This window comes from Megalobrama amblycephala, unplaced genomic scaffold, assembly GCF_018812025.1.
Source record: "Megalobrama amblycephala isolate DHTTF-2021 unplaced genomic scaffold, ASM1881202v1 scaffold253, whole genome shotgun sequence".
In the NCBI taxonomy this organism is placed as follows: Eukaryota; Metazoa; Chordata; class Actinopteri; order Cypriniformes; family Xenocyprididae; genus Megalobrama; species Megalobrama amblycephala.
The window spans coordinates 100,789-117,973 of record NW_025953340.1 but is presented as its reverse complement, the minus strand read 5'-3'; the positions used below and the strand labels follow the sequence as shown (position 1 = coordinate 117,973).

The 17,185-nt window shown below is 43.4% G+C and overlaps 1 protein-coding gene across 1 annotated transcript; it reads right to left on the bottom strand.

Moving 5' to 3' along the window:
* Positions 1-14,078: 14,078 nt before the first annotated feature.
* On the bottom strand, positions 14,079-15,978 carry LOC125261027 (chymotrypsin B-like). Its single transcript, XM_048179568.1, has 6 exons — positions 15,739-15,978; positions 15,569-15,648; positions 15,383-15,464; positions 14,619-14,799; positions 14,410-14,540; positions 14,079-14,316 (listed from the first exon to the last, which is right to left on the bottom strand). Exons 1-6 carry the CDS (start codon positions 15,976-15,978, stop codon positions 14,155-14,157), a joined length of 876 nt encoding a protein of 291 aa, XP_048035525.1. The 3' UTR covers positions 14,079-14,154.
* Positions 15,979-17,185: the final 1,207 nt, after the last annotated feature.

Here is a 17,185-nt window from a genome sequence, read left to right as displayed (position 1 = left end):
ATACACACGAGCTCTGTGTTGTTTGTAAAGGGAGCGGAGCATGACCAGGCGGCCCTCGAGGGGGTTGTTTGTGAGCATTGTAATATAAAACTTCTCCACTCCTGCCGGGCACTCTTTGAGGAGGGCGCCGTGGCTCACGTTCTTCGTGGTCGGGTCCCGCATCTGCCAAGGAAGAGCAGTGGCTCAGATCATGGGGTTCGCAGATGAATCTGGCAGAGGGGTTAGAGACGGGCGCTGCCCTTTCTCTGCTCTTACCTGCCAGGTTCAGTGCCGTTTCCCAGGTGGAAGCACACTCTGCGGTTTCTTCCCCAGAGTTGAGGCACCGGTATTTCACATGTCCAGCTCTGAGGAAGTGGATATTGTGATCTGAGGACTCGCCACCTCACACATGTGTTCCAAAATCACACGTTTATTATTCCAACATCAAAAACAAATCAGTTCTGTTTGAAAGCCATGATTATTTTGTTTATTTGAAATATTCAGACCGTGATATACTTGTCTGATTATTTTCTCGATTTAACTGAGAAGTTAAATCAAATATATTTCTGAATTTGTCAATTTACAAATATTGAAGATATATTTATATATAAAGAAAGTGAACAGCAGTTTGAGTCGCGTTCCTCCCTGTGCTACACTACAAAGCGAGTAGGGATGCACACGATTTATGTGTTGTTTGCTGGGAATGGGAGCATGCACGTCAGTTCAAAGCTGACAGTGTTCATTCATAAAAATGTCCCGAAGTGTAAAGAGAAGTATGCACTAGCCAAAGTTTTTAGCTCCACTAAAAAACTTGGCTTTATTCTCGAGGGAATAAAAGTCTAACATAAGGCTAGGATCTCGCGTTTGCCAAGGCAGCGCATGGATTAAGACTCCAATAAAGAATATATGGCTCGGATCTCGCGTTTGCCGAGGCTGCGCATAGATTACGTGCCCGTAATATGTACATACATATATATATATATATATATATATATATATATATATATAAGACCTTACAGCTCACAGTGCATGTCAGAGCAAATGAGGGGAACTGCCTGAAGAGCTCAGAGACAGAATTGTGGCAAGGCACAGATCTGGCCAATGTTACAAAATAATTTCTGCTGCACTTAAAGTTCCTAAGAGCACAGTGGCCTCCATAATCCTTAAATGGAAGACGTTTGGGATGACCAGAACCCTTCCTAGAGCTGGCCGTCCGCCCAAACTGAGCTATCGGGGGAGAAGAGCCTTGGTGAGAGAGGTAAAGAAGAACCCAAAGATCACTGTGGCTAAGCTCCAGAGATGCAGTCGGGAGATGGGAGAAAGTTGTAGAAAGTCAACCATCACTGCAGCCTTCCACCAGTCGGGGCTTTATGGCAGAGTGGCCCGACGGAAGCCTCTCCTCAGTGCAAGACACATGAAAGCCCGCATGGAGTTTGCCAAAATGGTGAGAAATAAGATTCTCTGGTCTGATGAGACCAAGATAGAACTTTTTGGCCTTAATTATAAGTGATATGTGTGGAGAAAACGTCTCGGGTTACGAGTGTAACCCCTGTTCCCTGAGTAAGGGAACGAGACGCTACGTCAATGACGTGATGGGAACCCTCTGCATTTTGTGTTCGTGAAGCACCTCTGTATCCAACCAATGAGAAGATGTGACGTCAGAGGCGGGTGACGTCACGGACCAGGAAACTATAAAGCATACCCAGAAACAGAGAACGCCAGCTTCTGGAATATGTCTGAAGCAAAGCGCTCCAGGTAAGAAGGAGGTACGGCAACGCGACGTAGCGTCTCGTTTCCTTACCCAGCTGCACCACATATGTCGTCCAGAGACACTCCTGACAAAAGAGCTTTAGAAGCGGCCATACCTCTTGTAGAATGAGCTCTAACGGCTAACGGACATGGCTGTCCCACTGCTTTATATGCGAGTGAGATGGCCTCGACCACCCACTTGCTCATCCTCTGCTTGGATGCTGGGCCCCCACTTCTAGGGGACCCGTAACATACAAATAATTGATCTGTTTTTCTCCACAGGGCAGCTCTGTGGGTGTAGGCATCCAGCGCCCTCACAGGGCAAAGCAGATTACGTTTTTCCTGATCCTGATTTTCAAATGGAGGAGGACAGAAAGCCTCCAGTACAATGGGACCTGGGACTCTAGTGGGGACCTTTGGCACGTAGCCCGGTCTAGTATGTAAGAAAGCCTTGATCATACCAGGCGCAAATTCTAAGCATGATGGAGCAACTGACAGTGCTTGCAAATCACCAATCCTTTTCAAGGAAGAAATTGCCAACAGAAAGACTGTTTTTAGTGTTAGAAATTTATCTGACACCTCTTCTATTGGCTCGAAGGGAGCCTCAGCTAACCCTTGGAGCACAATAGATAAGTCCCAGGTCGGAGATTTTGTGCGCACCGCAGGCCTCAACCTCAGTGCACCACGGAGGAAGCGTATGACTAGGGGGTCTCGACCCACCGAGGAGCCCCCTACAGGATTATGATAAGCCGAGATGGCTGCGATATATACCTTCAATGTTGAAGGGGTTAAGCCTTCTGAAAATTTTTCCTGAAGGAATTGTAGCACACAGCTAATAGGAGAGTGGACGGGGTCCATATTACGCTGGCCACACCATGTGGCGAACAGTTTCCATTTGTACATATACAGCTTCCTCGTGGAGGGAGCTCTGGATTGAAGGATGGTCTCCACAACCTCGGTTGGGAGACCAGATTCTATGAGCCTTGCCCCCTCAGAGGCCAGACCCATAGCTTCCACATTTCTGGGCGGGGATGGAGGATCGTGCCGCCTGCTTGAGACAGGAGGTCCTGTCTGAGAGGAAGCTCCATTGGAGAGCCGTGAAGGAGAGATATTAGGTCCGCAAACCATATTCTTGTCGGCCAGTAAGGAGCCACCAGTATTATGTCGGCCCTTTCCTGGCGAACCTTGTCCAGAACTCCCGGGAGCAATGAGACTGGGGGGAATGCGTACAGACATAGCCTCGGCCACGTCTGTAGCATAGCATCCAGCCCTAGGGGTGCTGGGTGCTCCAGAGAGTACCACAGAGGGCACTGAGTTGACTCCTCTGTGGCAAATAGATCGACTTGAGCTCGTCCGTAGACTTTCCATATCAACTCCGCCACCTCGGTGTGGAGTTTCCATTCCCCCGGCCTCACGCCCTGCCTCGACAGGGCGTCTGCTCCCACATTCAACCGCCCGGGAATATATGCCGCTTTCAGTGAAAGGAGTTTCCCCTGGGCCCACAGGAGGATGCGGCTGACCAAATTGCATAGCAGGCGAGACCGCAAGCCCCCCTGGTGGTTGATATATGAGACCACCGTAGTGTTGTCCGTGCGGACCAACACATGGTGTCCCCTCAGGTCTGGGAGGAAGTGTTTTAGAGCTAGAAACACCGCCATCATTTCCAGCCGATTTATGTGCCAGGAGAGCTGATGGTCCTCCCAGAGACCCTGAGCTGAGCGACCACTCATGATCGCCCCCCAGCCCGTGAGGGAAGCATCTGTCGTTAGCATTACGCGACGACGAGGAGTTCCCAACACGGGTCCTTGGGACAGGAACCAAGGCTTTTTCCACATGACCAGAGCACGAAGGCATCGCCGCGTGACTTTGATCATGCGAAAAGGATTTCCCCTCGGGGAAAACCCCTTGGTCCTGAGCCACCACTGTAAGGGTCTCATGTGCAGAAGGCCAATAGTAATAACGTTGGACGCAGCTGCCATCAGACCCAGCAGTCTCTGAAACTGTTTTACAGTGAGTGACTGGCCTAACTTCACCCCATTCATGGCCCCGAGAATGGCATTCACACGAGCAGGAGTCAATTGCGCCTGCATCGTGGTGGAATCCCAGATTACACCTAGATAATTCGCAACCTGACTCGGGACCAGCACACTCTTTTTGGCATTGAGTCTCAACCCAAGCTTCTTCATGTGTGACAGAACAACATCTCGATGTTGAACTGCTAGTCGTTCTGTTTGAGCTAGTATCAACCAATCGTCGATATAGTTCAGTACGCGGATGCCCTGGAGTCTCAGCGGAGCCAGCGCTGCATCCACGCACTTCGTGAACGTGCGGGTGATAGAGATAGGCCGAAAGGAAGGACCCTGTATTGGTAAGCTTCGCCCCTGAAAGCGAACCTGAGGAACTTCCTGTGAGAAGGATGGATGGATACATGGAAATAGGCGTCTTTCAAATCTATTGCCACAAACCAGTCCTCGGACCTGATCTGTGGGATAATCTGTTTGAGTGTGAGCATTTTGAACTTCAACTTTTTTACAGATCGATTTAACACACGTAAATCTATGATCGGACGCAACCCTCCATCCTTCTTTGGAACAATGAAGTAGCGGCTGTAAAAGCCTGACATTTTGCTGGGAGGAGGAACCCTCTCTATAGCTCCTTTTTGCAAAAGCGTCGTAACTTCTTGTTCCATCACCAGAGACTGCTCTGGGGCTACCACTGTGTGGAGAACCCCATTGAACTTGGGTGGTCGAGAACCGAACTGAATTCTGTAACCCTGCTGTATCATGAGCAGCACCCATTTCGAAATGTTCGGGAGACGTTTCCATTCTTCCATATATTCTACTAAGGGAACCAGTCTCTCGAGACTGGTCTCTGGTGTTTTTTGAGCACTTGGCTTGTTCATCTGATGCGGCGCACCGGCAGACAAACGAATCGAGCGCTGACCGATCCCCCTCGGAGGATCGGTGGAGACCGCTGCGCCCTGACGCACACTGGGTGGCAGGGTTGGCAGGACGGCCCCCTGAGGGCACCGGGGTAGAACGGGCGCCCGAGATGATAATTGAATTACCCCGGAGGGACTGCCCTCAAAGGTCCCAAATGACTGGCGTCAGGACCTTTTCTTGGAAGCCTTCCGGGAGATAATGACGGTCCTCAGATCCGCCCTACCCCCGGAAGGCTTCGCCTGTGCTGACCGCCCCGGTCCCCAAGCTTTCTGCGGGGGAGCCCGGGTGGCCACACTGGCTTTCTGCTGCGCCCTGTGCGCCGAGGAGCTGGCTATCGGCCGAGACTGCTCCCGCCCAGCAGTCTCGGGGGGATGAGAGCGACGGGGGAGAAGCTTTTGGAACGCCGCGTCCATCAGGACGTTTTTATCCTTTTCTTTTATATCGGATAAATTAAGCCATAGATGCCTATCCGTGGCCACCAGGGCTGCCATAGAGCGGCCGATTGATTTGGCCGTCTCCTTGGTGGCCCGGAGAGCTAGATCTGTCGCCTTTCTGAGTTCGTGAATGGCTTCAAATGATGCTTCCCCGCTCTCATCTATTTCCCCCAGCAGGTCGGCTTGGTATGCCTGCAAGATAGACATTGTATGCAGGCATGCCGCCGCTTGACCTGCCGCCGAATAAGCCTTGCCCACTAAGCTGGAGGTTGTTTTTAATGGCTTAGTGGGCAACGTCGGGGTCTTAAGGGACGACGCAGACTCGGGAGAGAGATAGCTCGCGAGCGTCTCTTCCACCCGAGGCATCGCCCCATAGCCGTGGTGTTTCAGCCCCATGATGTTACTGTATAATGACGTTTGGGGGCTGTAAACACGATATTGAACTGGTCTCTTCCACGACCTCGACACCTCGGTGTGGAGGTCGGGAAAGAACGGCAGACCCCGGCGCTGGGGTAGTGACCACGCTGGAAGAAATCTTTCATCAAGTTTGCTTTTAGGTTGATTTTCACCTTTTTCTACGGGCCAGTCTATGCTTAACTTTTCAACTGCCCTGGTCACTACCTCCAAAAGCTCCTCGTGCGCTGGAGATGAGGATGGCGGTCCCTCATCTCCTTCTTCGGCACCCTCCACATCAACCTCCTCGGAGGAAGACATGTTGAGTGTCGGTGTCTCTCTCCGGGGGGAAGAAACCGCAGCACGTGCTTCCGCCACCAGAGGAGAGACACTGGGTTCAGCAGGTAAGGGGAGCGATAGGGCAGGACCCGTCTCTCCCCTCTCTGCTAAATCCATTTGTGAACCCCACGAGCGCAGCCTTCGCTGTGCCTCAGCAGCAGCGGGACCGGACCCGCGGGGAACACTCGCCGCGGCGCCCTTCTCAAAGAGCGCCCGGCGTGAACGCAGCACTCTGACAGTGAGCCGCTCGCAGTGCACACAGACAGCTCCCTCGAGAGCTGCCTGTGCGTGCTCAACTCCCAGGCATTTTACACACATATCGTGTGTATCCCCGTCCGTAATGAAGCGCGGACAGGGAGTTTTATTTTTTTTATTTAATAGTTTATTTGATAGGGACAGATACCACCAACATAGATCATTATAACAAAACAATCTGATGTCTGTATCACAGTGTGTATAGCCAAAGGCTAATTTGCAACACTTGTCCCTAGAAGGGCCTTTAACAATCAGAAACAATAAATACAACATAATATCTAAAAACCAGTTCATACATTAATAAAACTCAAATAAAAATACTCTATAACTTCCAAACATACACAATATATTCACAATATTAAAGGTGAGTACAAATCTGATTTATCTTTAACCAAGTCTTAAGCCTGGAAGAAAACATTTTAAAATCAGGAATAGTTTTAATGTCAGGTGGCAATAAATTCCAGAGCTTAACGCTTCTAACAGAAAAAGCTGTCTGACCAAAACTAGTCCTGCAGTATGGAATTTTACAATCATGGTTTGTATTACTTCTCGTAACTCTACTGCTGTTCTGTCTCTCCACAAATTTACTTAACGGCTCAGGCGATAAATAATTGATACATTTATACAATAATTTACAAAAACTAAAATTAATAAATCCATCAAAACTCATTAAATTATATTTCTTAAGAATAGTACAATGATGATATCGAATTGGTTTTTTGTCCATAATTTTTATTGCACGATTGTACAATGAACCAATAGTTTTAATTACAGTAGGAGCAGCCTGTGCCCATGCTGTCACGCAATATGAAATATGAGAAAATACCATAGCATGCATGTACAACAGGGCTGCCTGGTTTGGAATGTAATTTCTAATTAATTTAAAACAATTAAGGTTATTTTGTATTGTTTTTGAAATTTTCTTTATGTGTTTATCAAATTTAAGTTGAGAATCTAAAACCAATCCAAGATATTTAAATTCTGTAACACAGTGAATTTTTCCATTTTGTAAATTAATATTAAAATTTCCTTTTAAATCATGTTTCCTAATAGAAAAACACATAGAAAATGTTTTTGACAAATTTAAGAATAGCTGATTTTGACTAAGCCACTGTTGAATATGAGACATACTTACAGACAATGCCTCTGCAGCCTGTTCAGGCAACTTAGCAGAGATGTAAAGAACTGCATCATCCACATAAAGCTGACAACTAGCCCCTGAGCAGTGCAGAGGTAAATCATTTATAAAGAGACAGCAAAGGTCCTAGTATAGAGCCTTGTGGAATACCCATTTTAATATTTGAAAAGGCAGATATATCATGATTTATTTTAACACCCTGTGCTCTAGACTGAAGATAAGAAGTAAACCACGTAACTGCCTCAGCAGAAAAATTAAAACTTAACATTTTAGATAAAAGTAAGCTATGATTGACCGTATCAAAGGCCTTTTTGAGGTCAATAAAGACAGCACCCACCACCATGCCCTTATCCAGGGACTTTTTAACATTTTCAATTAAACAACAGTTTGCCATTTCAGTTGAATACCCTGGTCTGAATCCAAACTGCTGTGGGTGGAGGAGCTGTCTGGATTCTAGATAGTCAATCAATTGTGCTGCTACAACTTTTTCGATAACTTTAGATAAAATTGGTAAAATTGATATAGATAGGAACACACTTCGTAAACTTTTGCTGCTTTTCCGCCATTTATATATATATTTTTGTCTTATTTTGTGACTGTGAAACTCTTGTCCTCAGACGAAGAGATGAGTGTATGCAATGTGCAGGGACAAACAACAGTAAATAAGACAGACAAGATACAGATAGCGCTTGCTGAAGACAACAGAAGCTGGCGTTCTCTGTTTCTGGGTATGCTTTATAGTTTCCTCGTCCGTGACGTCACCCGCCTCTGACGTCACATCTTCTCATTGGTTGGATACAGAGGTGCTTCACGAACACAAAATGCAGAGGGTTCCCATCACGTCATTGACGTAGCGTCGATAGTTCCCACGAAAGGGAACCAGGCACTGCTCATCACCTGTCTGGTGCATGGTGGTGGCAGCATCATGCTGTGGGGGTGTTTTTCAGCTGCAGGGACAGGACCACTGGTTGCAATCGAGGGAAAGATGAATGCGGCCAAGTACAGGGATATCCTGGACGAAAACCTTCTCCAGAGTGCTCAGGACCTCAGACTGGGCCGAAGGTTTACCTTCCAACAAGACAATGACCCTAAGCACACAGCTAAAATTACAAAGGAGTGGCTTCACAAGAACTCCATGACTGTTCTTGAATGGCCCAGCCAGAGCCCTGACTTAAATCCAATTGAGCATCTCTGGAGAGACCTAAAAATGGCTGTCAACCAACTTTTACCATTCAACCTGACAGAACTGGAGAGGATCTGCAAGGAGGAATGGCAGAGGATCCCCAAATCCAGGTGTGAAAAACTTGTTGCATCTTTCCCAAAAAGGGTCTGAATACTTAGGACCACGTGATATTTCAGTTTCTGTTTTTTAATAAATCTGCAAAAATGTCAACAACTCTGTGTTTTTCTGTCAATATGGGGTGCTGTGTGTACATTAATGAGGGAAAAAAAATGAACAAATGATTTTAACAAATGAGTGAAAAATTTAAGGGGGTCTGAATACTTTCCGTACCCACTGTATGTATGTGTATGTGTATGTGTGTGTGTATATATATATATATATATATATATATATATATATATATATTGTTTCTGTTTGTTTCTGGCTTCATTTAATTTGAGGATTAAATGAAATATTGAATACATTAAATTCCGAGAAATTTAAAAGAAAAGAGGCCGGTCTGCCAACCCTGCCACCTCGTGTGCTTCAGGGCGCAGCGGTTACTAGTGATCCTCTAAGAAGAGGAGGGTCATAGAGTGGACAGTTCAGTTGTTCCCTGCTGGTTTGCCGTTTCAGGGCACTAGTCTGACCATTCATCCAAAAAAAAAAAAGAAGTGTCGCCACCCATGCTCCCCCACAGAAAGCTTGGGGACCGGGACAGGCGACACAGCTGAAGTCGTTGTGGGGTAAGACAGATCTGCGGACTGTTATTATCACCAAGAAGGCTTCGAAGAGGTCCTGACCCCAGTGGCATGGGACATTCGAGGGTAGCCCCCTTCCGAAGAGGGTTCTTTACCACACTATATGGTATCCGCCTCTCCTCGGTGCCCTCAGGGGGCCGTTCTGCCAACCCTGCCACCTCGTGTGCTTCAGGGCGCAACGGTCTCCACTGACCCTCTGAGGAGGGCCGGTCGGCATTTGATTCGATTGTTCCCTGCCGGTTCGCCGCTTCAGGGCGCCGAGTCAAATGCTCAAAAAAAAAAAAACATCAGAGACCAGTCTCGAGAGACTGGTTCCCTTAGTAGAATTTCTGGTAAAATGGAAACTTCCAAGTATTTCTCAATGGGTACTGCACACAATAGAAAAGCGTTACAGAATTTACAGGCGTTACAGGTCTCGCCCTCCCCAATTTAACAGGGTCTTCCCTATAGTGGTGGACCCCTTGCAGTCTCTGGTATTGGAACACATAGGGCCCTATTTTAACGATCTAAACGCAAAGTGTAAAGCGCACGGAGCAGGTGCACTCAGGGCATGTCCAAATCCACTTTTGCTATTTTAACGACGGAAAAACGGTCCGTGCGCCGGGGCGCATTTTTGAAATGGGTTGTCCCTATTCTCTTAATGAGTAATGGGCGGAACGTTCAATAAACCAATCAGAGTGTCATCTCCCATTCCCTTTAAGAGCGAGATGCGCTCGCGCCATGGAGGATTGCTTGTACACGCGATGAGTCAGTTAATATATATGTGTGTGTATTGGCACGATTGTTCAATTAATTAGCCAATTTCGTTCATCATTATAAGTAGTAATAGGCTGAATTGAAAATAGATAGCCTAATTCTAATACACGCAATGACTATTCATCATTACATTTTTATATTTATGTAGCCTACACAATAATATTCTTTTACACTGTAATCCTTTTGTTTTTAATATTTGGCATGTTTGTGTGATGCGCATCCCTGTGTGTAATAAGCAAAGTCAACGCGCACTGTGGACGCGCCCAGAGGCGCAGTTTCTACCAACGCGCTCTAACAAAAAAATATTGCGCCATTGACTTTAGACTTTAGACCAGGTTTGAGTTGGTCTATGGCGCAGTCTATTTTCAGCTCCTTAAAATAGCAATGTGACGGCAATGCGCCTGAACACACCTCTTTTTTAGACCAGCACGCCCATGGGCGCACTAACTGGCGCAAATGCATTTACTAATTTAAGGACGTGGCGCTGAACGGGAAAACGCGAACGGCGCCGGACGCAAACTAGCAAACACACTTGCGTCGCATTGCGCCGGGTGTATTATAGGGCCCATAGTTCTGACACTCTTGCAAAAAAAGAGCTATAGAAGGGTTTCTCCTCCCTGTCAGGGTTTTACAGTCTGTACTTTGTTCCAAAGAGGGTTGGAGGGTACTTTCATGTATCCATCCATCTTCAGCACAGGAGTTTCCTCAGATTTGCTTTCGGGGGTGAAGCTTATCAATACAGGGTTCTTCCTTTCTGCCTAGTTCTTTCACCCCGCACCTTCACAAAATGCGTGGATGCAGCTCTGGCTCCTCTGAGACTCCAGGGCATTTGCGTGTTGAATTATATCAAAGATTGGTTGAATTTAGCTCAATTTGAGCACATGGCAGTCCAACATCGAGATGTTGTTCTGTCTCACATGAGAAGGTTAGGGCTGAGACTTAATGCCAAGAAGAGTGTGCTTCTTCCAGCTTAAACAGATGTGATTTTAGTCTAGACTTAAACTGACAGAGTGTGTCTGCTTCCCGAAACAGTGATAGGAAGACTGTTCCAAAGTTTATGTACTAAATAGGAAAAGGATCTACCGCCTGCAGTTGATTTTGATATTCTAGGTATTATAAACTGTTCAGAATTCTGAGATTGCAATACACGTATAGGACTAAAATGCATTAAGAGCTCACTCAGGTACTGGGGAGCTAAACCATTTAGTGCTTTATAGGTAAAGATTTTAAAATTGATACAATGTTTAATAGGGAGCCAATACAGATGCTAGAAACATGGCTTTCAAGTGAAAGATTGGTATCAAAGGGCACACCCATGTTCCTAACTGACGACAAAGACTTAACAGAGCAGCCATCAAGTGTTAGACAGTATTCTAGGTTATTACGTGAAGAAGTTTTTGGTCCAAAAATTATAATCTCTGTATTTTTCTGAATTTAGTAGTAAGAAATTACTGGTCATCCACTGATCATCTCACTGATTTTTTATGTCAGCTATGCATTCCTTTAATTTTGTGAATTGTTAAGTTTCATCAGTACACAAAGAAATATAGAGCAGTGAAAACTAACGCCATGCTTCCAAATGATATCTCCCAAGGGTAGCATTTACAGAGTGAAAAGCAAATGTACTGGTACTGAGTACTGAGCCTTGCGGCACTCTGTATTGAACTTGTGATCGATATGACATCTCTTTGTTTACTACTACAAACTGATAACGGTCAGATAAGTAAGATTTGAACCATGCCAATGCAATTCCGCTAATGCCAACATAATTTTCAAGTCTGTTCAAAAGAATATTGTGGTCGATAGTGGCAAAAGCAGCCCTGAGATCTAGGAACACTAATAGAGAGATACAACCACGATCTGATGATAAGAGCAAATCATTTGTAACTCTAATGAGTGCAGTCTCAGTGCTATGGTACGGTCTAAATCCTCACTGTAATCCCTCACATATACCATTTCTTTCTAAAAAAAGGAACATAGTTGTGATGAAACTGCCTTTTCTAGTATTTTTGACAGAAAAGGTAGATTCAAGATCAGCCTGTAATTAACTAATTCTCTAGGATCAAGTTATGTTTTTTAATAAGAGGTTTAATAATAGCAGGCTTAAAAGTTTTCAGTATGTATCCTAGTGATAAAGATTAATTAATGATATTAAGAAGAGGATCTATGACCTCTGGAAGCATCTCTTTCAATAGCTTAGTCTAAGAAACATGTTGTTGATTTTGATGATTTAAAGATCAGTGTTCGCGGGCCTTTCCTGTAGTTGTCACTAGTGTAGATACGATTCGCCCTTTCTATCTCAACTGATTTGTTTTTAAGTGAAGGAATCCACTGAGGTAGCTGTATTTGCACGAAGCCCACTGGGTTGGTGCCCTCTTCCCCTTCTCTAAGGCCAACAAGACGAATGTTGTATTGCTGACTCTTGTCTTCCAGTCTCGCCATCTTGTCTTGTAGCATGTTTACGGCTAGCTTAACTTCGGCCGAATCCTGCTTTATTTTTCGAACTGCTGACTGGATGTTATCAAAGCTGTTACTGATTAACTTCATCTCTCTCTCCAAGAAACCGATTCTTTCAGCAACAGGTTGAAATTCTTCCTTGAACATTTCACGAACGATACCAAACTGTAGCTTTAGCTCGTCAGCCACCATGCTGTGCAGCGCTTCGTTGTCTGGTTCTTTCAGCCGTTTTTTCTCCGGAGAGGACGGTAAAAGCTGACGTTTAGCCATCACACACTGATAAGCAAACTCAGGGAGCACGTATTATTGATTAATACCGAAGCTATAACTTTAACGGATTGTTTATCAGTGCCGAGCAGGGGAGCTCAAAACTCAAGCAGCCCTCTCTGTCAGTAGGTCACGTATCACTGAAGATTTGATGCTTTTGACAATATCTCTGGCTATCGTCGATACATTATCATTGTCTGTTGACGCAACCCAGGTTACCGCTAGTGTGATTGATATGACGTCACACACGCAGAGCGCATGCGCAAAAGTTTTGATCGGAATGTATATAAAACACATATAAACGGATATTTGAATCAGATTACAATGAATCAGATTACAATGGTTAGAGAACATGTAAACAGATCTGCAATCGGATTCAGTTCATTCGGATTGACGAAAATTGGTGCATGTAAATGTAGCCAGTGGTTGTCACATTCTAATGGAACCTTATCAACAGGTTTCTGTTGTATCTGGGTTTCTTTGGCTTCTGATACAAGACATCACACAGGTTTCAGCACCATGGATAGAGGATTAAACAAATTGATCTCTGTCATCTTGGCATGTCTACAAAGTGAATACCAAAGAAGATTTTCAAGATGATCATGTGATCAGAAGGAGTTTTTTTGGCTGTTTTTGTCAATCTTCATGCCTGTATGTTTGGTGGTAAGAGAACATTATGCATTTCATAACCTTTTGCAAATAATTTGTTGTCTGAACACTGTTGTCTGTTATTTGTTCCTGTAAAAGTGGATTACTGTTTTTTTTTTTTGTTTGTTTTTTTTTATTGCAATTTAAAATATATTTTAAAACTACTTATTTTAAAGGAAAACATTTTATATTTGTTTGCAGTACTATATTTTGATTATAGTAATGTCATGATCACTAGTGGGAGTGCCCTAATCAGCCACTAGAGGGCACTCCAACCCAGACTCTTGTTTTCACCCCTTGGACTTTATTTCCCATAACCCACTTCCCGGACCCATTATCACTTCATTGCACCCAGCTGTCTTGTATTATGTAATCAGTGTTTGTCTATTTAGTCTGTGTTTGTTCTGTTCTTGTTATGGTGGTTTAATTTATGGTCACAGCGTTCTGTTTGTTTTTCCCTGTTTTTGTTATGGACTGTTTGATGGATTATGACCTTTGCTTGGACGACTATGTTTTTGGATTTGCCTATTAAAAAGCTGTACTTGGATCTACTTCCCTGTTTCCGTGCCTTCCTGTGACAAGTAACATGTTTTAAGTTCAGATAAATGATTACTCTCTTCATTACAATTTATTGTATTTATTTCATTTTATTGACAAACTTTCATTATTTGTATAAAACCGTAACATGTAACATGATCTAAAAACAAAACAGTAACATAACAGACAGGTCACTGGAGCCCAGACTGACACAAGACCAAAATTCATAAAACAAATAAACAAACAAAAAAACATCAACAAGGACCAACTGCGATACAGATTAATGATTAAAATCTACTTTTGCCTCCTTTGAAGGGTAAATGCTCAGACTGGTGTTCTAGTTGGAAGCGATAGTCTTGTCGATCCAGGAGCGCAGTTGGGAGATGCGGGCGTATACTACAGGGTAAAGAGTGTTACAAGTGCTGGTGCCCCAGGACACAGACCCCACCAGAGTCCAGACTCCGTTACTCTCACACACCAGAGGACCACCAGAATCACCCTGTGGGAAACACACAGACAAAAACACATTTGTGATTGAAACAGCAGCAAAGTTGATATGGGAATGTGTTTGTCTTGATCTGTCTTCATATACCTGGCAAGATGAGGATCCAGAGGCTCCAGCACAGATCATGGCATCAGTGATTCTGCTCTGACCCCAGATCAGCCTGCACACAGCAGGACTCATGATGGGCAGACCTGTTTGCTGTAGGATTAGAGGACTCACTGAAAAAAGAGAAGAAAACATCAGAAAAGACAGATAAGTAATTTTTTGCAATTCTGCAACTTCAACGGGCGACTTACATGTGGTGGCAGTTTTGCCCCATCCAGTGGTGAAGCAGCGGGTTCCAGGCAGGATGTTGATGGTTGATGGAGCCAGACATACAGGAGAGATACGGGGAGTGAAGACAACTGGAGATGCAAGCTTCAGCAACGCAATGTCATTGTTGAATGTCGTGCTGCTGTAGAGCGGATGGGTGATGACCTGCACATTCAGAAAGGACCAAAAAAGATGGATGGTTACTGGTGGAAGCTGACTTTATAGAAGGTAATCTATTATAAGCATGTTTTATTTCTTCTCATTGTCTTAACACTTTTATGCATTTTTTCCTTCTTCCCTTTAGCATGAATGGTCATTTGGGAATATGGTAGTTGTTTTCTTTCCTATGCTCAATTTTAAATGCTTAAAACTGTTTGGGCAAGTTTTAGGAGAAAACTAGCATGTAGATGACTTCAAAGCTGACAGACATGGACCAAAAGCTGAATTAGAGATAATTTTAGTATTACTTATTTCCCCACTTAATTCAATTTAACAGCTAAAAAAAACTTCTTGTTTGGATAAATGTTCAAACAACAAGTTATTTAAAATGATAATAATAGATTCATAATGAACATTTGTAATGCATCTTATTTCTATTGTTTTTATTGTTCTACTCCAGTGAACAGTTGTGGGAAAAGCAGAAATGAAGCAAAAATTAAAAAGCGTTCAGTTATTGAACACTTAAATAAATAGCATGAGTTGATCTCTCATTTTGATATTCATCTCTGAAATCATTCAACATTTTTACCTTGGAAACGAGTTTGACCTGGATGGGTTCAACATTGGAGCCACGATCATGTTCTCCAAGAATGACACGATGATAGCCGACCCTAAAAAGAGAGAGATAAAGACAAAACTAACTGTAAATAGTAAAGAGCAACAGCTTATATTAAGAACTATTGTATGTGACGTTTGTCAGATCGAATACTCTTACACGACACCACAGTGAGCAGCAGTGAGAACCCAATTCTGGTTGATCAGGGATCCACCGCAGAAGTGGAATCCATTTGGTAGCTGTTTGAGGTAAAAGCATTGAAAACATGACATATACTCTTTGAACAAATCAGTCAAATGCATTATAAAAGCTGACCAATACACAGTTACCTGGAGAGAGACCTGCCAGGGCCAAGAACCAGAGATGGCATTCTGTCCGTTCACAATCCTGCTGCCAATCGTCTGTGGCTTAATCGCCGGAACTCCACAACCTGTTGATAAAGAACAGAAGTTCATGACACAAGAATTAAGCTCTTTATTAGGTTTTCCATTTTGTAAATATATATATTCACCCATCACTTTCCCCAGAGAAGAGGCCACCAGGGCAAGGCAGGTGATGGTGAAGATCATGATGTAGATGAGCTTGTGATGTCTCACAGTTGTAGGTGCTCTCTCTTGCTTTTATATCATTTACAGCAGCTGCTAAATCTGGGCAGTGATCGAGGTCCATCCCAGCAGCTCAAATGACCTGAGAGCTGAGGAATGTTGAGATCTGTTATCGCTGGAGACAATCTGCATCTGCACCTTCTGAAGGTGATTATGATGACTGTTTCTTTGAAAAGCATCATACTTCCTCTGTCATTGTTGGGAAATTTTTCTGATGGGAAAGAGTTTTTGTGGTTGTTTGTAAAGTGTTTCCGTAAGTGAAGTGAATAATAAAAATAGTATTTCTGAAATACTTACGGTAAATTAGTGGCTTTACCATGAAGTTTTTGACCTGCTGCAAATTCCATAATCAACCTGGCAAGTTGTTTAAGCCAGTGATGCAGAAGAGAAAGAGAGTGAAATTATGTGATTACATTACACTGTGATTAGATCAGCTATTAGAGCTGAGAGGAAGTAAAACAAAAAATTCTTATTGTTAATCAACTGGTTGAATAAGTTGTTTCAAGTCATCACAGTTACCGGAGAGAGTGTGTTTTTCTGCCACTTCACTTACATAAAAATAAATACATTTAATACAGTAATGGCAAGTTTTATTTATTCTAATATATATATATTAATTTCATTTCATTGTTTATTGTTTTTTTTTTTGTTTGTTTGTTTGTTTGTTTGTTTTGATTTATGAACAGAATAATTGTTGGCAAATTGCATTAATTGCTCATTTTGTACTGATCACTTATATATACCACATCTATTGGCAAGTTGCATTTATAGGTCATTTTGTACTGATCACTTATTTATACCATTGGCTATCTGTCCACTGGTAATGCTTATATTATACTTATTTTGGTTATACTTTGGAAGAATAAAGCAGGTTTGCTTTATAAAAGCTAAATTAAAATCCAAATAAAGCCTAAACATATAGAATGAGATAGTTTACATAACCACTGAGAAACATGTGAAAAGCCTCCTTCATTGTGTCATTCAATCACTCTTCAGAGAAAGCAAAAGTAAATATGTCTACTTAGAAAATTGAAAACTGTTTTTAAAACATTTATACAATTACCATAACTCTGAAAAAAAAAAAAAAAAAAAAAAAAAAAAAAACAGCAAGATAATCTGGTTCATCTTGTTCCAAACACATTCTGATTCTTGTTTTGATTTGTTGCTAAGA

Coding starts and splice junctions, on each gene's coding strand:
- LOC125261027 (XM_048179568.1), bottom strand. CDS start 15,978: ATGATCTTCACCATCACCTGCCTTGCCCTGGTGGCCTCTTCTCTGGGG. Junction 14,800..15,382: donor AGGTCAAACTCGTTTCCAAG/GTAAAAATGTTG, acceptor CTGAATGTGCAG/GTCATCACCCATCCGCTCTA. Junction 14,541..14,618: donor GGGCAAAACTGCCACCACAT/GTAAGTCGCCCG, acceptor CTCTTTTTTCAG/TGAGTCCTCTAATCCTACAG.